The sequence below is a fragment of the Pelophylax lessonae genome (genome assembly GCF_965119305.1).
Source record: "Pelophylax lessonae genome assembly, chromosome: 10".
In the NCBI taxonomy this organism is placed as follows: Eukaryota; Metazoa; Chordata; class Amphibia; order Anura; family Ranidae; genus Pelophylax; species Pelophylax lessonae.
Window position 1 is genome coordinate 226703378 of NC_138777.1, and position 23729 is coordinate 226727106.

General features: G+C 46.1%; 1 protein-coding gene across 1 annotated transcript in view; it reads right to left on the minus strand.

Annotated features, from left to right (window-relative positions):
• ITFG1 (integrin alpha FG-GAP repeat containing 1) overlaps positions 1–23729 on the minus strand; it is a gene marked incomplete at its 5' end in the record, with an annotated part of 371997 nt that overhangs the window by 95330 nt on the left and 252938 nt on the right. The window contains one exon of the mRNA XM_082269956.1: positions 20117–20222. Within this exon, the coding sequence (XP_082126082.1) occupies positions 20117–20222 (106 nt within the window). The remainder of the gene's footprint in view (positions 1–20116; positions 20223–23729) is intronic.

A 23729-nucleotide genomic window follows, 5' to 3' on the forward strand; every position in this document is an offset into this window, starting at 1 on the left:
GCATAAAAGTTTTTTGCAAAAAAATTTTTTATTATCCATGGTGCCTAAGTAAATTGGTATCCTGCAAGGGACGTCTCTTTATTTGGTTATGTTGATGTCGGAAGTTCCGCGGCGTAGTGAGCTGGCTAAACTTCCGGTTTTTCACCTCGTTGCCGATTGGACGTAGAGCGTTCCAGCAGGGCTATTTAGATGCCGGATGTTGTCGTTCTGGTCACGCCTCCAGTTGAAGTCGGACATGACGAAACCGGTCGGGGCGTGACCAGACTACACATCCGACATCACGTGACGGTGAGGGACCTACCCGGAAGGTACAGGGCTGGCGTGGAGTGAGCCCGAGAACTGGACGAGTTAGGTTTCCTGCCACCGAGCATTATGTGGTTACATGCTTTCTGATCAGCCTATACATGTGAGTGCAACACATTTTTACTTTTAATAAAGCATTTTGTGGTTACGGTACTTCACTATGTGGGGCCATTTCTTTTTCTCCATGATATCCTGATACTGATACTGAGGGAGTGCGTGCAAGCATTTGTTATGAAGCAGTGGTGAACAGGTTCTGGCTCTATATCCATCTAACATTTCTGCGCAGTCTGCTCTTGTGTGAGAACACCTGAGCATTGAGTTCTGGTGAGTGGCCAATCCTACTATTTTGTGGTGTGACACCTGGTGGTGGATGGTGACCTAGCAATCCAACTCATTTCACTTACCCTTGGATTTCATGGACTAAATGGACATTAGTTCTTCTCCTTTTTTGATTACTTTTTTGAAATGTTTGTTTAGCAATATTCTTCATAGCTTGCTTACAACATCTTGAGTCACTTATAGTTGATCTCGTGCGCTACTCTTTTTCCATTCATGCATTTACAAATATTTTCCATTATTTGTTTAAGTAGCAGCAATATTTATCTGTTATAATAGTCAAGAGATTGACTCCTCCTCAAGCGCAAAGATATATTTTCCTTGACCATTTGTGTCCAAGTTTATATATATTTATCTATTGTCTTTTTGTTTACTTTGCTGCTATGGAGGCGATCAAGTTCCTGAGTACCAGAACTTTGGACGTCAAAAGTATTTTTTCCGTCAATAATATACCTCCAGTGGATGAGGATATTAATACAATCCTTAAAACACTATCTCTCACCTTGGAAAAACAGGTGAGAGCATGGTGGGATATCACCACCCTGGAGGCGTATATAGCAGAAGGAATCATAAGCAGAGGTCTGAGATGGGATATAGCTCCGCAGGATGGATTGGACGATGACCTCTCCATTTGTGAGTGGTATGACTTCTTCCACCGGGCGGGGCTGGACCTACAGGCCCTAGTCTTAAAACGAAAGAAAAGGAAAATGGATCTTTTGAATAAAAAGATCCATGATTTACAAACTAAAATAGAAAATAAAAATGATTCCCCTGAGGTAAGGGAATTTAACAACAGCACCAAAGTCAAATTGGATAAAATTGATAAGGAGACACACCTTAAAAAAGTAAAGAAATTTACAAGAGACCGACAGGATTTTAAAAACCATCAGGTCTTCTGTTGGCAAGCAACACTACCAGGGCCTATGCCTGTAGAGGCCTCAGGTTCAGTTGAACCCATGGAAGCCGCAGCTAATGAATTAGGAGGTGTTCGTACACCTGTCACCCCTATTCAGACCCCAGTTGTACGCCCTAAGGTAGGTGTGTCACACATACCCGTCAGACCCTTGTTGGAATGGACAGGTCCTCCAATCAGGGGTATGAATAGAGGGAATAAAAATAAAAGGGGTACTGGGAGAGGCGGCCCCCAGGGGGCGGGAATTCCAACTCACAACCAGTATCAGGTTTTGGCCAATAGATCCAATGGGGTGACGGATGACACTGGACCTAAAACTCCACTGAACCCGCCAAGACAGCCTTTTTTGGGGCGGGGCAGGGGCAGGGGGAGGGGCAGGAGTCGACCATACAACACCCAATATGTACAACCGGACAGACAATTGTATCGGGAAAACATGGGCCCCGAAGAGGAGTACGGGCAGGAAGGAGGATACAGCTCCAAAAAAAGAAGGCGAGACTGGTAAATGAGGGGATATTCAATATCAGTAGTGTATCTTTAAGTAAAAAGGAACTTCACATTTTGGACCAAGGTCTGAAATGTGCCCCAAAAAGGCCAATTAATAAATTCAATACATACATTGATGTACATAAATACATCAGAAAAGTGAATTTAAAGAAACACTTTCTGAACAATCCCATTACATCAATCAGCAACAATAACAGAGGGATGGTAAATAGCGGTTTACGCAATAAATCTATTTATAACCCACCAGTGACTAATAATCACTGTGTGGAAGTTTTCAAAAGTCTAGTCCTGCGTGATCTTCAAACCCTGGAACCGGGATTTGGGGTCATTAAGAAGTACAGACATATACAGGAGGGACTAGATTCACTTGAATCTCGTAAAGAGATTATCATCCGTCCAGCTGACAAGGGCGGGGGAGTGGTTGTGATGGACAAGCAGTTTTACCACGATCAGATCATAACCATGTTAAGTGATACCGCAACTTACACCAAATTATCTAAAGACCCAACTGGTGATTTTGTGGGTGATCTGAAACGATTGGTACAATCGGGGTTTAGGGACGGGGTCCTAACAAAGAAGGAACGCAACTTCTTAACACCTAGTGCATGTCGAATCCCGATCCTATATACGCTGCCAAAAGTCCACAAGGACGCAACCAACCCTCCCCCACGACCCATTGTGAACGGGATTGGGTCAGTGAGTGCCAGACTGGGCCAATACCTAGATCAGTTTCTACAGAAGAGTGTGGTTCAGACGAAAGCTTTTCTGAAGGACACCACGGATCTTCTTCTCATGCTGGATGGTGTTGTACTTGGGGACGACTCGCCGGTCTTTCTCGTCACAGCCGACGTGTCGTCCCTGTACACCATCATCCAGCATGATGATGCTCTACTGTCCTTAAACTGGGCATTGAGTCAAAGGGACGACTTACCCCGGGAGCAGAAAGTGTTTATTGGTAGGGCTTTAGACTTCTGTCTAAGCCATAACTATTTTTGGCATCACAGTCAATTTTATAGCCAAAAAACGGGTGTTGCCATGGGCGCCAAATTTGCCCCAAGCCTGGCAAATTTGTTCATGTCGGAGTGGGAAGACAAGTTTGTCTTCAACCAGGTACGACATGAACTTAGGCTGTACAAACGTTTCATTGATGACATCATCTTCATCTGGCAAGGGGAAGAGGAAGATCTGGTAGCCTTCATGGAACACCTGAACACCAATAACAATAATATAAAATTGGAGTTCCACCATAGCCGTGATGAAATTAACTTCCTAGATGTCACTATTAGAAGAGAAAACAACAGATTAACTACGAAAGTATTCTTTAAAGTGACAGACAGGAATAGTTATTTGGCCATACAAAGTGGGCACCACCCTAACTGGCTCAGGAATATTCCCAGGGGTCAATTTATCCGTGTGAGACGAAACTGTACCTCTGTTGATGACTACACTGAGCAAGCAACGGTTCTGAGGGACAGGTTTGTCGCCAAAGGTTATGAGGAAAGTGATCTAAATAGAGAAATCACCACCATTAAAGATGCTCCTAGACCACTGAGACCTGTAGTCAAACCGGTTAGGATGGATGACGACCCCAAACAATGGAGCTTCTTGTCAGATTTTTCTAACGATTACAAGAAGGTCGAGGAAATCTTTAGACAACATTGGTCCATACTACAAATGGATAAAACGTTAGGCTCGGCTTTACCTGCTAAGCCATCGTTTATCTACAGACGAGCTCCTAATTTTGGGGATCAAATTGTCAAAAAAATACTGGATCCCCCCAGTGTCTCCTTCTTCCCGGACATGAGAGGGTTCTTCACCTGTGGTAGGTGTAGAGCCTGTTCATTTACGCCTACCAATTTCAGGAGGAGGGACTCTTTCACAGTTCGGGCCATAAACAAAACTTTCAAAATTAAAAATTTAATTACATGTGATACTACACATGTTGTTTACGGACTAATGTGCCCCTGTAACTTAGTTTATATTGGCCGCACTAAACGGGCTTTAAAAGTAAGAGTGGGTGAGCACATCACCAACATCTTAAAGGGGAAGCGCGAACACAATGTGCCCGCACACTTTCGCCAGTTCCACCAGAGGGACCCTAGAAGTCTTCACTTCTGGGGGATCGAACGTGTTACCCCGTCGTGGCGGGGGTCAAATTGGGTGAGGGAATTATCCAAATGTGAAACCAAGTGGATTTTCCTCACCCAGGCCCTCGCACCGACGGGGTTAAACATTGAACTGGATTTGAATTGCTTTATTAGCGATTCTTAACTTTTCTTCCCCTACTATCGTTATAGCCTGTGTAGTGAGGCTTGATCATTTGTTTTTTGTTTTATTTATTATGGCATTTCTTTCAGCTGTAATGTCTTTAATTAATATTGTTTTACGGTATTTTGGTTTTTATATGTATTGAAATGGGTATTGTAATACTATTTATGTATAACATTCTTAGTTACGATATGTGTGGATTGTCCAGTGTATATGCAGATTGTTACTGGTAACATTCTACAGGTTCATATCGGCAAGGAGCGGTTTTGCACTGCAACCATTCCTTTTTTATCTTTTTATATTTTAATTTTTTTTGGCGCACAGCCTAGGGTTAAAATTGTTCTTATTATCGCTTAACTTTATGCATAAAAGTTTTTTGCAAAAAAATTTTTTATTATCCATGGTGCCTAAGTAAATTGGTATCCTGCAAGGGACGTCTCTTTATTTGGTTATGTTGATGTCGGAAGTTCCGCGGCGTAGTGAGCTGGCTAAACTTCCGGTTTTTCACCTCGTTGCCGATTGGACGTAGAGCGTTCCAGCAGGGCTATTTAGATGCCGGATGTTGTCGTTCTGGTCACGCCTCCAGTTGAAGTCGGACATGACGAAACCGGTCGGGGCGTGACCAGACTACACATCCGACATCACGTGACGGTGAGGGACCTACCCGGAAGGTACAGGGCTGGCGTGGAGTGAGCCCGAGAACTGGACGAGTTAGGTTTCCTGCCACCGAGCATTATGTGGTTACATGCTTTCTGATCAGCCTATACATGTGAGTGCAACACATTTTTACTTTTAATAAAGCATTTTGTGGTTACGGTACTTCACTATGTGGGGCCATTTCTTTTTCTCCATGATATCCTGATACTGATACTGAGGGAGTGCGTGCAAGGATTTGTTATGAAGCAGTGGTGAACAGGTTCTGGCTCTATATCCATCTAACATTTCTGCGCAGTCTGCTCTTGTGTGAGAACACCTGAGCATTGAGTTCTGGTGAGTGGCCAATCCTACTATTTTGTGGTGTGACACCTGGTGGTGGATGGTGACCTAGCAATCCAACTCATTTCACTTACCCTTGGATTTCATGGACTAAATGGACATTAGTTCTTCTCCTTTTTTGATTACTTTTTTGAAATGTTTGTTTAGCAATATTCTTCATAGCTTGCTTACAACATCTTGAGTCACTTATAGTTGATCTCGTGCGCTACTCTTTTTCCATTCATGTATAAAAATAAGGAATGGTTCCAACAAGAAAAAAAAATAAAAAATATAAGAAAAATAAAAAATATAAATATTAATAAATTAATTACCAGCATCTAAAAAGAAGGGTGAGGGGGCGGCAGACACAAGCCTCACTCAAAGTCCCATGACCGTCTTAGATATATATATATAAATTATATATATATATATATATATATATATATATATATATACATATATATATATACATATATATATATAAATATATATATATATATATATATATATATATATAAATATATATATATATAAATATATATAAATATATAAATATAAATATATATATATATATATATATATATATATATATATTTTTTTTTTTTTTTTAAATTGATATTTATTTATTTTTATAATTTTTTTTCAAGGCACTTTTGTTTACACACATCACATAAAGAATTTATTTATCTCTTCCTTTTGCACATATGTAATTTGTCTTTAGGCAGCGTCACCATACCTTTTTTCATTTTATATTGTTATACCCTCTGGGGGTATTTGAGGTAGGCAGCAGCCTTTGTAGTCCTTAGATATCCTGGCGTAGAATTTACCTAAATTAAAATGTCTTTTTTGTTTTGCATTTATATTTTCTATACGGTATGCCTTTAATAATTCCAGTTTTTAAGCAAGTCAATAAAGAAAGTGGAAACTGGGACAAGTGGATATACCGGTCATTAAACTGACTGACTTAACGTGACTCGCAGTGTCTCCAGAGCCAGAAGGTAGGTCAATGTCCCCCAGACACATTTTTCTACAATTATGAAGCCAAATTTATAGATGGCCGGTTTTCTGACCTTCGATATTTTTAGCACCTTTTATTGCAGGTTAATGAAGCGGTGTCATGGAAACGCACATTAGCGAAATACCAGTGAGACAAAAAAAATGTACATTAGCTCTAATTACTGTGCTTTGAGGCCCGGTAATGTGTGGAAGGAGCTGGACTGTGACGCCCTTCCGAAGATGTGGACAACATTTGGGTCTGATGTGCGCTCTTTGCAATGGAGGCTGGAAAGTTGCAGGGGAAAAATGGCAAAAAGCAAGATTACAGGGCCTTGAAAAAGTATTCATACCCCTTGACATTTTCCACATTTTCTCATGTTACAACCAAAAACATAAATGTATTTTATTGGGATTTTATGTGATAGACCGACACAAAGTGGCAAATAATTGTGAAGTGGAAGGAAAATGATAAATGGTTTCCAAATTTTTTACAAATAAATCTGTGAAAAGTGTGGCTGCATTTGTATTCACCCCCCTGGGTCAATACTTTGTAGAACCGCCTTTCCCTGCAATTACAGCTGCAAGTCTTTTTGGGGATTTCTCTACCAGCTTTGTACATCTAGAGATGACATTTTTGCCCATTCTTTTTTGCAAAATATCTCAAGCTCTGTCAGATTGGATGGAGAGTGTCTGTGAACAGCAATTTTCAAGTCTTGTCAAAGATTCTCAATGTGATTTAGGTCTGGACTGTGACTGGGCCATTCTAACACATGCATATGCTTTGATGTAAACCATTCCATTGTAGCTCTGGCTGGATGTTTCGGGTCGTTGTCCTGCTGGAAGGTGAACCTCCACCCCAGCCTCAAGTCTTTTGCAGACTCTAACAGGTTTTCTTCTAAGACTGGCCTGTATTTGGCTCCATCCATCTTCCCATCAACTCTGACCAGCTTCCCTGTCCCTGCTGAAGAAAAGCATCCCCACACCATGATGCTGCCACCACCATGTTTCACGGTGAGGATGGTGTGTTCTGGGTGATGTGCAGTGTTTGTTTTCCACCACATGTGGAGTTTTGCTTTTAGGCCAAAAAGTTCAATTTTGGTCTCATCTGACCAGAGCTCCTTCTTCCACATGTTTGCTGTGTCCCCCACATGGCTTCTCGCAAACTGCAAACAGGACTTCTTATGGCTTTCTTTCACCAATGGCTTTCTTCTTCTTGTCACTCTTCCATAAAGGACAGATTTGTGGAGTGCACGACTAATAGTTGTCCTGTGGACAGATTCTCCCACCTGAGCTGTGGATCTCTGTGGAGCTGTGTTAGTCTATTACAAAAAATCCCAATTAAATACATTTACGTGTTTGGTTGTAACATGAAAAAATTTGGAAAATTTCAAGGGGTATGAATACTTTTTCAAAGCACTGTAAAGTGATTGTAAAGTTATTTTTTTTAACCGTTTGCCAACCGTACTCACATATGAGTATGGTGGCAGAGTGGCTCCGGCTCTCCTGTGCTGAATTCATGTGTCTAGTACGTAAGCCAGCACTTCCGGGTAGGGGACGCTCCGACCGTGCTGTGATTAGTCACACTATGTGCGCATGGCCACATAGGCGAAGATAGAGGGGCATTTACAGGGTGAAAAAACACCCATCAAACTCCTGTAAAAGCGGCGTTTTTTTTTCTTCTAAGCCCTGTGTGCATGAGGCCTCAAATTAACAATAATTCACCTAAAACATCCAGAAACTTGAATTTAAAACTCAGTTAAATCTCACTGCTAATCCACAAGATATGTTGTTTATGAAGCCAGCTGGATATATCAAGCTGTACAGAAGTACAGAAAAACGTATCTGCCTGCACTTCTTTCCCTATGAGTTATGTAGAACTCGGAGATACTTCATGTGAACCTGTTGCTTTGCTCACATTGAAGTGGCTCTAGCAGCTTCACATACTCACCTTCCCTTTGTGGGGAAACCCTGTATAAGCTACAAGTCTCACCCACCTCCATGTGACAGTACTGGGTGTCTGGGCAGCCAATCACCAGCCTTATCACATGGAAGGAAGGAACGTGAGGCACCATGGTGTGAGACCCAATTTTACATTTTGTTTGGAATTCCCCCTGAAAAATAACAGAACACCACCTGATATCTGAGGGTGCCTAGGCACTCCTATGCCTACAACTTCAAAGATGTGTATCTGCAGGGCGTGATCTATAGCGCACTATAGATGGGTTGAAATTAGGCCCTTCTACACTCATCCTCAACCCAGCCCATTGCCCTAACTCTCAACCTGACCCTCTACTCTGATCTTCAGTATAACTGCTTACTAGAACCGGCACAAGGCACCCAAGGAGAAAAGGCCAGAGTGCGCCCTTCCCTTCATGGTATCTGGTGATGCCTGGGCACTTCTTACGTGTATCTGCAGGCCATTAATTAAAGCTTGCTATAGATGGATCAAAATCAGGCCCTTCCACCCTAATTCTAAACCCAACTGTGTTCCATGATGCTCAATCTAAATCCCTTGCCATAATCCTCAACCAAGTTTATTACCCCAATCCTCAACTTAACCCTCTACTCTATTCCTCAGTATAACCTCTTACTAGAGCCAACACAAGGTTTTTTGGCGCCCGAGGAGAAAAGGCCAGAGTGAATCCTTTCCCTTCCTGGTATCTGGGGGTGCCTAGGCACTTCTGTGCCTACAACTTCAAAGATGTGCATCTGCAGGGCTTGATCTAAAGCTTGCCATAGATGGATCGATATCAGGCCCTTCTACCTAATGATCAACCCAACCGTTTTCCCTGATGCTCAACCTAAAACCCTTGCTCTAATCCCCAACCCAACCCTCTACTCTAATCCTCACTATAACCCCTTACTAGTGCTGGAAAAAGGCCTTTTAGCACCCAAGGAGCAAAGGCCAGAGTGTGCCCTCCCCTTCCTGGTATCTGAGGGTGCCTCCAGCTTTAAAGATATGCATCTGCAGGGCATGATCTAAAGCTCGCCATAGATGGATCGATATTAGGTCCTTCTACCCTAATTCTCAACCCAACCGTCTTCCTTGATACTCAATCTAAGTCCCTGGTCCTAATAATTCTTAACCCAGCCTATTGCCCTAATCCCCAACCTAACCCTCTACTCTGATCAACAGTATAACCCAGGGATCCTCAAACTACAGCCCTCCAGCTGTTGTGGAACTACACATCCCATGAGGCATTGTAAAATTCTGACTTTCACAGACATGACTAGGCATGATGGGAATTGTAGTTCTTGAACAGCTGGAGGGCCATAGTTTGAAGAACCTTGGTATAACCCATTACTAGTACCAGCACAAGGTCTTTTAGCACCCAAGGAAAAAAAAAAAGCCAGAGTGCGCCTTCCCCTTTCTGGTATCTGAGGGTGCCTAGGCATTCCGGTGCACTTCAAATATGTGTATCCGCAGGGAGAGATCTATAGTTCGCCAAAGATAGACTGTTTCCACTCAACAGAAGTTGATCTAATGATCGTCTTCTGTTGAACAGCACTGATGGAAAACTTCCATTCGATCAGCGCCTGCAGCACTGATCAGTGTATTCTGACAGCTGAAGAGTCCCTGCTGTCGGAATACAATAGCACAGTGGGGAGGATTACTCCATCCAACTCGCTTGTGTGAAATGCGGAGAATCCCACTGGCTGATTGAAGAAAAACCCGAAAACAATCCATCTATGGCCAGCCTTTTGCACTTCTGCCTCTGACTGCTGGTCTCAGGATATTTAGAGTTAGATTTGGTGATGTCACTACTGTGCTGATTACCGATTAGCATGGGTTTGTTCTGAACCCATGTTTTGCTGAATTTGTAAAGAAGTTTGACCATATTTGGTCAATGATGTCATGAACATTCCCACTCCTACTGTATGGCCAGCTGCGGGGCAGGAAATGACCCAGTCACAGCGTGTTGGGCCAGGACTAACAGCTTTATTTCCGGGTTCAGCCAAACATGGGTTCGGACCAAACCCAAGCTAATCCCTAGTACTGGAGGCTGACATGAATAAGCAAAGTCCTGTCCCTACCAAGATGGTTGCCTTCGCACAAAGACAATGAAGAACAAGGTCAGCAACGGGGAAAGATCAGCTGCAGGAAGATCACAGACAATACTTGTGACAGCTGAGCACAGAGTTTGGTCTCTCTTTAACCAACATTTGGCCTCAGGTCAATAAAGCCGACACCTTCAGCTGCCAAGGGTTTTCCAAAATCTTGTACTCTATTATGATCCCAGTGCTTTCTGGTAAAAACTACCCCACCTCCTCCTGTAATCTTGTCCCCTTTACAACTTCTTATTAATAAAGATAAAAAGACCTGGAATGAAGGTGCCTGGAAATACTGAATCAATGCACTCGGTGCCACAATGGTAAGGAAAGACCACAGATTCACTTAAAAAAAAAAAATATGGCCCCCTTCTACATAGGGTGAAAGGGGCATTCGGACACAGCTGGTCACAGATAGAGTAAAGGGCCAATCACAACGGCCCTTTACCATGTGATCAGCTGTGTCCAATCACAGCTGATCACATGCAAACAAATGCCGGTTATCAGCATTTCCTTTCCTCAGCGCTGTCACAGCGTGAGGAAATGAAAGCCGATGACTGGCTATCCTGGGACAGAGGACATTTACACTGATAATCAGTGCCCTGATTATCAGTGCAGCCCCATTAGTGCCAATAACCGTCCATCAGTGCAGTATATCAGTGCCCATCAGTCTAGCATATCAATGCCCATCAGTGCAGCCTCATCAGTGCCTATCAGTGGAGCCTCAACAGTGCCCATCAGTGGAGCCTCAACAGTGCACATCAGTGGAGCCTCAACAGTGCACATCAGTGGAGCCTCAACAGTGCACATCAGTGGAGCCTCAACAGTGCACATCAGTGGAGCCTCAACAGTGCACATCAGTGCAGGCTCAACAGTGCCCATCAGTGCAGGCTCAACAGTGCCCATCAGTGCAGGCTCAACAGTGCCCATCAGTGCCGGGTCAACAGTGCCCATCAGTGCAGGGTCAACAGTGCCCATCAGTGCAGGGTCAACAGTGCCCATCAGTGCAGGCTCAACAGTGCCCATCAGTGCAGGGTCAACAGTGCCCATCAGTGCAAGCTCAACAGTGCCCACCAGTGCAGGCTCAACAGTGCAGTCTTATTAGTGTCCATCAATGCAGCCTTATCAGTGCCCATCAGTGAAGACTCATCAGTAGTACCCATTGGTGCAGCCCCATCAGTGCAGTCAACAGTGCCCACCAGTGCAGTCTCAACAGTGCCCATCAGTGTAGCCTTATCAGTGCCCATCAGTCAGGTTCAACAGTGCCCATCAGTGGAGGCTCAACAGTGCCCATCAGTGCAGCCTTATCGGTGCCCAGCAGAGCAGCCTTATCAGTGCCCATCAGTGCAACCTCATCAGTGACCAACCGAGCAGCCACATCACTGCATATCAGTGACAAAGAAAAAATACTTATTTGCAAAATTGTATAACAGAAATGAAGAAAAATGCATTAAAAAAAAAAAAAGAAATCCGGTCTTGTTTCATTTGTTTAGCAAAAAAATGAAAACCCCAGTGGTGAATAAATACCACCAAAAGAAAGCTTTATTTGTGTGAAAAAATATGATACACATTTCATATGGGTACAGTGTTGCATGACCATGTACTAGTCATTCAAAGTGTGACAGCGCTGAAAGCTGCAAAAAGCTGAAAAAGCAGGAAGGGGGTAAAAGTGCCCAGTAGGCAAGTAGTTAAAAAAAAAAATGGCTCCTAAGTTTTTTAGCTGGCTCCTGGATATAAAGCAAATTTTTCAGGCCCTGATATATACAGTATATTAGACAGACAGACAGACTGATCATTTCTTACATTCTTGTGGATTTAGGAAGTGTGAAAACTTTCATCCACTCCTCCAGGCTGGATCTAGAAACACTTTATGAGTTTATCGGAAAGATTTTACACCTCGGATGAAGCGCGCCGCCTCCCCCGGAACTGGTTATCTGACAGACTACAATTCGCTCACTAATGCGTGCTCTGTCTTCATTTAAAATGCCTAAACATAGTGAAAATATCTAATTCCACCATCAGCCAGGGGGAATCTCAATTTGAACGCATGATTTGATGAGAAATTGGTGCAGAAAATGGCAAACAAGAAATTCTATGCAGTGAAATATCTATGATGATCACTTTCATTGACGTTATCAGGGGGGGGGGGGGGGCTGATATTTTTGCTTTACATGAAACAAATGAAAGAATATGGTTTTAGGAACCTTAAAGTGAACCTCTCAAACGTGGGCATGTGATGAAATTTACACATGCAGAAGTCATCTATGGCTCCAACAGGGCCGCCATCAGGGGGGTACAGCCCATGCACATAAAGGGGGCACGGCATCCCGAGGGGCCCAAAACAGGGTAGGGTTTCCACCTAGCCTTGCAATACCATTCCCTTGCAGACTGGCACTATGTGGGGGGTGCTGCCCCCTCACACACAGCAGTAGGCCCCGTCCTCCCCTGTTCTCCAGCTGTTCACGCCCGGACAGGAGGGGCAGCATTAACTAGAAACGTTCACTTTTATTTTCCTGGGATGGGACTGGAGGAGGAGCAGGACATGGGACTGGAGGAGAAGGAGGACATGGGACTGGAGGAGGAGGAGAAGTAGGAATTGGGATGAAGGAGGACATGGGATTGGAGAAGGAGAAGGACATGGGATGAAGGAGGACTTTGGACTGGAAGAGAAGGAGGACATGGGACTGGAGGAGGACATGGGACTGGAGGAGAAGCAGGACATGGGACTGGAGGAGAAGCAGGACATGGGACTGGAGGAGGAGGAGAAGGAGGACTTGGGATGAAGGAGGACATGGGATTGGAGAAGCAGAAGGACATGGGATGAAGGAGGACTTTGGACTGGAAGAGAAGGAGGACATGGGACTGGAGGAGGACATGGGACTAGAGGAGGACATGGGACTGGAGGAGAAGCAGGACATGGGACTGGAGGAGGAGGAGGACATGGGATAACTGTGGGGGGCGTGGCTTGTGAAATGATTACAGAGACCTGTGTTCCTATATAGAAGGATCACAGGAGCTCTGTGATCATTCCAGGGAGAACGGTCAGCTGTGTTTACAATAGCTGACCGTCCTTCTCTCACAGTGGGGAGCGATCGCGGGCGGCAGGCGGCATTTGGAGCCACCTGCCCTGTGCATCAGAGTCCCCACTGCCGAGTGCAGGCAGGAGCTGCACTAGCTGCAGGCGCGCGACCGACGTAGGTCTACGTAGTTTCACGCAGGAGGGCCGCCCTGCCACAGTAAATTGGCGGTGGGTGGTCCAGAAGCGGTTAAAACTAAGACTAAAGGACAATTACAACCAAAGCTCGTTTCATGGATCACAGGAGTGCAGTTCCTTCTGAATTTCTGTGACTGAAGCCCACTGTTGGCTGATGTCCCAATACAGGCAGTGCTGTATTTTGGCCTAGGCCAACAAGGCCCAGGCCTAGGGCGGCACTTTGTAGGGGGGGCAGCAAAAAAGCCACCCCCCTCCACCTGAGACTCTTTTGGCCACTGGTTGCTAGAGCCGCCTCTCCCACCTCCTTTCTCTCACCTCTCTCACACCCCCTCTCTCTCTCACCCCCCCTCTCTTACCCCCCTCTCTTTCTCTCTTCCCCTCTCTCTCACTCCCTCCCTCACCCACCCCCCTCTCTCACTCTTACCCCCCCTCCCCTCTCGTGAGATCTCAGGGGTTCATGCTGGGACTTAGAGTCCTTCAATTTTGGATGGAGTCACACATCCCTTAAAAAGGAAGGAGTTGGGCAAATTTACATAGGAGTCGGAAGGGGGGTGCCCAATTTTAGTCTTGCCTAGGGCAGCACAAAACCAAAATACACCTTTGAATACAGGACAATAAAGTCGGGATCCTCCCACATGCTTGGACCGGCACCCAGTTCAGCCTCTCAGCGAGCCCCTGAGAGCCTGAGTCAGCCACTCCCCGCCCCCTCCACAGCCCAGCGCTCCAGGGGTGGAAGAGCACAGAGCGGTGGCTGACAGTCATCAGCTCTCTGGTCATGGAGCTCTGAGAAGACCGCTGATCACTCGGGTTCTCAGCCTTAGAGCTGGCGGAGGACCGATGCTGCATCAATCTCTGTATGATTTTTGGGGGAAAAAAACGCCTAACTTCTCTTTTAAAGTGTGTTTTTTCCCAAAAATTTGCATTTGTAAAAACAAAAAAAAACACAACACCCACCATATTTTTTCTCCATGGCCTCTACCTAAAAAAATATATATAACCTTTAGGGGTTCCAAGTAAAAAAAAGCAGCTTTTTACATATATGTGAAAAATGTCCAAATGCGGAGCTAAAGTGGATAATATTCAGGGCTGAAATAACCCACTAAACTATCTTTAACACATGGTTTGTCCAACAGCACACACCGGGGACCCATTGTCTTTCGAGAACTGAGCTGCATCTATTGCAGCGTGTAGGTCCCAGGTCATGCTGGGACTTACAGCTCCTCTCGTGCCGGTCCCAGGTCATGCTGGGACTTACAGCTCCTCGCGTGCCGGTCCCAGGTCATGCTGGGACTTACAGCTCCTCTCGTGCCGGTCCCAGGTCATGCTGGGAGTTACAGCTCCTCTCGTGCCGGTCCCAGGTCATGCTGGGACTTACAGCTCCTCACGTGCAGGTCCCAGGTCATGCTGGGACTTACAGCTCCTCGGCAGCTGAGGGTCAAAGGATGTGGGTCAAACGAAGCAGATTGTAGCTCTGGCCCTGATGACAGATTGCGTACTCAGAAAAATTCAGCCTTCTGTCCGTGAAACTGAAGTCAGAGCTTTGCAGGAGCAGATGACCAATTACCATCTCCCCATGCCTCCCCGGCCCCTTTAATACTCGCTAAACATCTGCTTAGGAGCACATTGGTCTCTGTGCCAAGACATACAGCCAGACCAAGCGGACAGCCCCTGATTAAACCGCCATGCTCCGATAAGACTCCCTATCCCCACACCTTTCAAAGGAATTCCTTTGTTTTGCTTAAAATAGAGACTTTCTGATCTATCAGCAAATTAGTGAAGATGTCACAGAGCTGATAAGAGATTTTCTTTTTTCTCTATTTTTCTAAAAGTGAGATGACAGGCGTTCATTTTATTGTTGTGACGATTTTAATTAATCCTGAGTGCTTGAGTGGAAACGTAAAGCTTCCAGCAAAAGGAGGCCGAGAGGAGAGAAGGGATGAAAGACGGAGAGAAGGAATGAGAGATGGAGGGAAGGGATGAAAGATGGAGGGAAGGGATGAAAGATGGAGGGAAGGGATGAAAGATGGGGAGAAGGATGAGAGATGGGGAGAAGGATGAGAGATGGAGAGAAAGGATGGGAGATGGAGGGAAGGGATGAGAGATGGAGAGAAGGGATGAAAGATGGAGGGAAGGGATGAGAGATGGAGAGAGAAGGATGAGAGATGGAGGGAAGGAATTAGAGATGGAGGGAAGGGATGAGAGATGGAGGGAAGGGATGAGAGATGGAGGAAAGGAATTAGAGATGGAGGGAAGGGATGAGAGATGGAGGGAAGGAATTAGAGATGGAGGAAAGGAATTAGAGATGGAGGGAAGGAATTAGAGATGGAGGGAAGGGATGAGAGATGGAGGAAAGGGATGAGAGATGGAGGGAAGGTTTTAGAGATGGAGGGAAGGGATGAGAGACGGAGGGAAGGTATGAGAGACGGAGGGAAGAGATAAAAGGAAGGAAAAATGAGAGCTTGGGGGAAGGGATGAAAGATGGAGGGAAGAGACGAAAGATGTAGGGAAGGGATGAGAGATGTAGGGATGGGATGAAAGACGGAGAGAAGGAATGAGAGATGGAGGGAAGGGATGAAAGATGGAGAGAAAGGATGAGAGATGGGGAGAAGGATGAGAGATGGAGAGAAGGGATGAGAGATGGAGAGAAGGAATGAGAGATGGAGGGAAGGGATGAAAGACGGAGAGAAGGAATGAGAGATGGAGGGAAGGGATGAGAGATGGAGAGAAGGGATGAGAGATGGAGAGAGAAGGATGAGAGATGGGGAGAAGGATGAGAGATGGAGAGAAGGGATGAGAGATGGAGAGAAGGGATGAGAGATGGAGAGAAAGAATGATAGATGGAGGGAAGGGATGAGAGATGGAGAGAAGGGATGAAAGATGGAGGGAAGGGATGAGAGATGGAGGGAAGGAATGAAAGATGGAGAGAGAAGGATGAGAGATGGAGGGAAGGAATTAGAGATGGATGGAAGGGATGAGAGATGGAGGGAAGGGATGAGAGATGGAGGAAAGGAATTAGAGATGGAGGGAAGGAATTAGAGATGGAGGGAAGGGATGAGAGATGGAGGAAAGGGATGAGAGATGGAGGAAAGGAATTAGAGATGGAAGGAAGGGATGAGAGATAGGGGGAAGGGATGAAAGATGGAGGGAAGGAATTAGAGATGGAGGGAAGGAATTAGAGATGGAGGGAAGGTATGAGAGATGGAGGAAAGGGATGAGAGATGGAGGGAAGGAATTAGAGATGGAGGGAAGGAATTAGTGATGGAGGGAAGGTATGAGAGACGGAGGGAAGGTATGAGAGACGGAGGGAAGAGATAAAAGGAGGGAAAAAATGAGAGCTTGGGGGAAGGGATGAAAGATGGAGGGAAGAGACGAAAGATGTAGGGAAGGGATGAGAGATGTAGGGATGGGATGAGAGATGTAGGGAAGGGATGAGAGATGTAGGGATGGGATGAGAGATGTAGGGAAGGGATGAGAGATGTAGGGAAGGGATGAGAGATGGAGAGAAGGAATGAGAGATGGAGAGAAGGAATGAGAGACGGAGGGAAGGGATAAGAGACGTAGGGAAGGGATAAGAGATGGAGGAAAGGGATGAGAGGTGAAGGAAAAAAAGAGATGGAGAGAAGGGATGAAAGATGGAGAGAAGAAATTAGAGATAGAGGGGAAGGATGAGAGATAGAGGGAAGGGATGAGAGATGGAGGGAAGGGATGAGAGATGGAGAGAAGGATGAGAGATGGAGGGAAGGGATGAGAGATGGAGGGAAGGGATGAGAGATGGAGAGAAGGGATGAGAGATGGAGAGAAGGATGAGAGATGGAGGGAAGGGGTGAGAGATAGAGGGAAGGGATGAGAGATGGAGAGAAGGGATGAGAGATGGAGGGAAGGGATGAGAGATGGAGGGAAGGGATGAGAGATGGAGGGAAGGGATGAGAGATGGAGAGAAGGGATGAGAGATGGAGAGAGAAGGATGAGAGATGGAGAGAGAAGGATGAGAGATGGAGGGAAGGGATGAGAGATGGAGGGAAGGGATGAGAGATGGAGAGAAGGGATGAGAGATGGGGAGAAGTCTGAGAGATGGAGAGAAGGATGAGAGATGGAGGGAAGGGATGAGAGATGGAGGGAAGGGATGAGAGATGGAGGGAAGGGATGAGAGATGGAGAGAAGGGATGAGAGATGGGGAGAAGGATGAGAGATGGAGGGAAGGGATGAGAGATGGAGAGAAGGATGAGAGATGGAGAGAAGGGATAAGAGAAGGAGGGAGGGGATGAGAGATGGAGAGAAGGATGAGAGATGGAGAGAAGGGATAAGAGAAGGAGGGAAGGGATGAGAGATGGAGAGAAGGGATGAGAGATGGAGGGAAGGGATGAGAGATGGAGGGAAGGGATGAGAGATGGAGAGAAGGGATGAGAGATGGAGAGAGAAGGATGAGAGATGGAGAGAAGGATGAGAGATGGAGAGAAGGGATAAGAGAAGGAGAGAAGGAGGGAAGGGATGAGAGATGGAGAGAAGGGATGAGAGATGGTGGGAAGGGATAAGAGAAGGAGGGAAGGGATGAGAGATGGAGAGAAGGGATGAGAGATGGGAGAGAAGAATGAGAGATGGAGGGAAGGGATGAGAGATGGAGGGAAGGATGAGAGATGGAGAGAAGGGATGAGAGATGGGAGAGAAGGGATGAGAGTTGGTGGGAAGGGATAAGAGAAGGAGGGAAGGGATGAGAGATGGAGGGAAGGGATGAGAGATGGAGGGAAGGATGAGAGATGGAGAGAAGGGATGAGAGATGGGAGAGAAGGATGAGAGATGGAGAGAAGGGATGAGAGATGGGAGAGAAGGATGAGAGATGGAGGGAAGGGATGAGAGATGGAGGGAAGGGATGAGAGATGGTGGGAAGGGATAAGAGAAGGAGGGAAGGGATGAGAGATGGAGAGAAGGGATGAGAGATGGGAGAGAAGAATGAGAGATGGAGGGAAGGGATGAGAGATGGAGGGAAGGATGAGAGATGGAGAGAAGGGATGAGAGATGGGAGAGAAGGATGAGAGATGGAGGGAAGGGATGAGAGATGGAGGGAAGGGATGAGAGATGGTGGGAAGGGATAAGAGAAGGAGGGAAGGGATGAGAGATGGAGAGAAGGGATGAGAGATGGGAGAGAAGAATGAGAGATGGAGGGAAGGGATGAGAGATGGAGGGAAGGATGAGAGATGGAGAGAAGGGATGAGAGATGGGAGAGAAGGATGAGAGATGGAGGGAAGGGATGAGAGATGGAGGGAAGGGATGAGAGATGGAGAGAAGGATGAGAGATGGAGAGAAGGATGAGAGATGGAGAGAAGGATGAGAGATGGGAGAGAAGGATGAGAGATGGAGGGAAGGGATGAGAGATGGAGAGAAGGGATGAGAGATGGTGGGAAGGGATAAGAGAAGGAGGGAAGGGATAAGAGAAGGAGGGAAGGGATGAGAGATGGGAGAGAAGGATGAGAGATGGAGGGAAGGGATGAGAGATGGAGGGAAGGGATAAGAGAAGGAGGGAAGGGATGAGAGATGGAGAGAAGGGATGAGAGATGGGAGAGAAGGATGAGAGATGGAGGGAAGGGATGAGAGATGGAGAGAAGGATGAGAGATGGAGAGAAGGATGAGAGATGGAGAGAAGGGATGAGAGATGGAGGAAAGGGATGAGAGATGGAGAGAAGGATGAGAGATGGAGAGAAGGGATGAGAGATGGAGGAAAGGGATGAGAGATGGAGAGAAGGATGAGAGATAGAGAGAAGGATGAGAGATGGGGAGAAGGATGAGAGATGGAGGGAAGGGATGAGAGATGGAGAGAAGGATGAGAGATGGAGGGAAGGGATGAGAGATGGAGAGAAGGATGAGAGATGGGAGAGAAGGAATGAAAAATCGGGATTATAAAGGAGAGATGGAAAGGGGGAAAAAAAGAAAATGTGTAAAAAAAAAAAAAAAAGGGGGGCAAACGAAGTTGTGTAACAAATACAGTACAAAAGTACACCTTGCTGGTAATGCAGTACACACAGTACAACTATCATTCTCTGTAACATACTGACCGGGGACAGGCTTTTCTAAACAGGCTGTGGCTGCTTTGTATAGAAAATGAACTGTAAGACATTGAACCCCTTTTTGTTTTGATGCTTGTGAAAAATGTATTTAACTGACGTTAAAACTGAAGGTTCTGTTGGGCTTTAAAAGAGCCCTGCACAGTTTGGCCCCCGCTACCCGGAGTCAGCCTGTAATTGGTTACTATAGGTTACAGCATACTATTGCTTCCTGACCAATCTTATTGCAGGAAGAAGCCCAACATATGTCTTGCTGTATTTGAGAAGCGGAGAGTGTGGGAGGTTTTCGGTTTGGGGCAGAAGGAAACTGTGAATAAAATAAGGCAAGGTGACATATGCTTTTTAAAGCAAGGTCTCTCCCCCCTCCCACCCAACATATGCTTCTTTAAAAATTAAAACTAGTGCGTTTCTGGTTGGCATGGAAACACTATTTTAGCTGTTTTAGGCAAGAAGAATTTTACATGAGCACTACACATGTCAGGAACATGTCCTCCTTACCTATGACTTTGACAAAGTAAGCGTCGGCTTCAAAGTTATTCTGTAAGAAGTGGATGGAGTTTTCCTCGGAACTTCCTTTGCTGAGCACGATGATGTCCAGAATTCCCTGCAAAATAAATCAGATTGGCCACATAAAATATGATGTCAGACAGTCCTGTCTGGCAGAGCAGGAGACCTCATTTTTCTATGCTGCAGTTAAGTGACACTTACAGGTCTTGTACCCCCCCCCCCTCCCCCAGCCTGTGACTAGACAGTGAAAGCAGAAAAGGAAGCGTGATGAGCTTATTCTTAATATTACTCTGCTTTCCCCTCCTATCAGCATCTCTCCAGTACTGCAGTGCTGCTGAAATGCTTTATTTGCTGCTTTTTCCTGTCTCGGTCTGAGCTCTGCTGTACTGGACTGCTGCAGAGAGACCACTGCTTCCACAAGAAGTGTGAAGATCCCTCCCCTAGAGCCCTGGTGCCCAACATGCAGCCTGGGGGGTTGCATTCAGCCTTTTGGCAGTTCTGCAGCTGTCGGGCCCAGCAGACACCAATCTGTGTTTTCCTATTGCTCTGTTATAGCAGTCTCATGTAATATGTCTCCAGTCAATGACTGTCTTCTGAAGCATGTCACTAGTCTCCAACAACTCCTATTATTCACAGTCACTGACAGTCGGCCCATTCCCTGTATCATGTCTGCAGTCTCTGACCATCTCCTGTATCCTGTCTGCAGTCTCTGACCATCTCCTGTATCATGTTCGCAGTCTCTGACCATCTCCTGTATCCTGTCTGCAGTCACTGACAATCTCTTGTATCATATCTGCAGTCTCTGATGATCACTTGTACCATGTCCGCAGTCTCTGACCATCTCCTGTATCATATCCACATTCTCTGACCATCTCTTGTATCATGTCGGCAGTCTCTGACCATCTCCTGTATAACGTCTGCAGTCTCTGACCATTTCCTGTATTCTGTCTGCAGTCTCTGACCATTTCCTGTATCCTGTCTGCAGTCTCTGACCATCTCCTGTATCCTGTCCGAAATCTCTGACCATCTCCTTTATCATGTCTGCAGTCACTGACCACCTCTTGTATCATAACTGCAGTCTCTGACCATCTCCTATACCATGTTTGCAGTCTCTGACCATCTCCTGTATCCTGTCTGCAGTCTCTGACCATCTCCTGTATCCTGTCTGCAGTCTCTGACCATCTCCTGTATCCTATCTGCAGTCTCTGACCATCTCCTGTATCATGCCATTAGTCACTAACTACATTCTGAAGTGTGTCTGCTGCCTCTGACACAGAATAATTACTGAATTGTATCTGCATTCCTTTGGTGCTGTTGAGGGCCACGCACTTCTAGTCGACCATATCAAGAAAGTGAACTACCACTGCCCTAGTGGTGACAGGGAACAGGCTTTTCTACTCAGGCTGTAGCTGCTTTCTAAAGAAAAGAAACGCTAAGTGTCACATTGATCCGACTTGTCAGGTGACTTGTCAGCCTGACAAGTCGCGGTCCTCACGCTCCCACTGTGTAGTACAGGAGCCGTTCTAATAGGAGCGACACAAGTCGTTCCGACTTAGAAAAAGGGTCCTGTATTACTTGGGGGCGACCTGGAGGCGACTTGCATAGACATTTATGTTATGAAGTCCGTGCAAGTCACGCTGCACGCGACTTCACAGGTCGCCCCCTAAGTCGGAGCGACCTAGTGTGAACGGAGCCTTAGACTTTGCACCCCTGTTGTTTTAAATCCCCTGGACTGTATTTGTGTTTGCAAATGACATAGTGAAAAAAGTATATAAGAAAACAGAAGGTAACAAACTGGATCTTCAGATTGAAAGCAGATTACCGCGTCTCCAGTGTCACAACACTGACATCCACATCAGAGTCATGGAACTTTACTGACTGGCAGAGGTAATTATTTGAGATCAGATTTTATTAAAAGTTACATGGACTAAAGTGGCGTGATGGAGCCACAGCTAATAAATTTATGCCATTAATTATTCAAGAGACCGAGTCTTAAAAAAAGCCCCTCCTCCTCTTAACCCTTGCCGCGTCTCACATAACTGTGTCGGAAGCTGGCGGGGCCGCGCTTTTCATTGCTGATATATTCCCGCAGCTAATCTCCAAACATAAAAGCCGCAGCGGCAAAATGGTGCCATAAAATGTGCCGTATGTAATTATGCTCTTATCAAGTAATGAAATTGAATGGTTGGTGGTAATGAATTGGATTTAATTAAAAGGATATTACGGCCCAAATTGCATATTATGTTTATTGCATGACCTCTGTCCAATTAAACGAAACACATTCAAAATTCCGGGGTGTTTGGAATTTGGTTTTGCACACACAATATAAAAAAAAAAAAAAAGGATTTATTAAATCATGTGTCACAATAGGCAGCAACCATTTTCATTAGGGATAGACCGATTATCGGCAAGGCCGATATATTGGGGGCCGATATACACTTTCCCCGATATATTGGAATCGGCCCCAGAACTGGCCGATTTTGCAGATATTTTTGTGACGTCATTCTAACTTCTTAGGCCGCCTCCCTCGCCTTGGACAGCCTCGCCTGGAGTTGGGACTAGTCTTGTGGGAGTGTATCACAGCCATATACCCACCCTCAGCAGCCTGGTGCCAGTCAGCCACACCCACAGGCCCTGTACCTGCCAGCCACCCACAGCCCCTGTGCCTGCCATCCACATACTACAGGGTGCCAGCCACCCACCACAGGGTGCCAGCCAGCCACCCACCACAGGGTGCAGCCAGCCACCCACCACAGGGTTCCAGCCAGCCACCCACCACAGGGTGCAGCCAGCCACCCACCCACCCACCACAGGGTGCAGGCCAGCCACCCACCACAGGGTTCCAGCCAGCCACCCACCAGAGGGTGCAGCCAGCCACCCACCACAGGGTGCCAGCCAGCCAGCCACCCACGACAGGGTGCAGCCACCCACCCACCACAGGGTGCCAGCCAGCCAGCCACCCACCACAGGGTGCCAGCCAGCCAGCCACCCATGACAGGGTGCAGCCACCCACCCACCAGAGGGTGCAAGCCAGCCAGCCACCCACCACAGGGTGCAGCCAGCCACCCACCACAGGGTGCCAGCCAGCCAGCCATACACCACAGGGTGCCAGCCAGCCAGCCATACACCACAGGGTGCAGCCAGCCAGCCACCCATCACAGGGTGCCAGCAAGCCAGCCATTAAGCATTAAACAAAAATTAACATGTTCAGTACCAGATTTCTGTCAAAAATTGTCTTTATTTTTTCAAAACTTTAAATGTACAAAATATCGACCCATATCGCCGATACCGACACGTTGTGACCAAAATATCGGTATCGGCCCTGAAAAAAACCATATCGGTCCCTAATTTTCATTATCGAAGAGTTATGCCTTTGATGATTAAAAATTTGCTGTTAAAGTGTTTGTAAACCTCAGACATGAAATATGAACAAAGCATATCCCTCTATAGTGTGTACTTGTCTCAGTCCAGAGCACTAAGCGTAATTTCTGTCTGCTGCCTCCTTCTCTGCTATCTGCATGAGTCCCTTCTGACAAATTTTCCTGACACCAAGAGAAAGAAGGTGACGGGGGAGGGACTTCCAGCACACAGCCTGTGATTGACA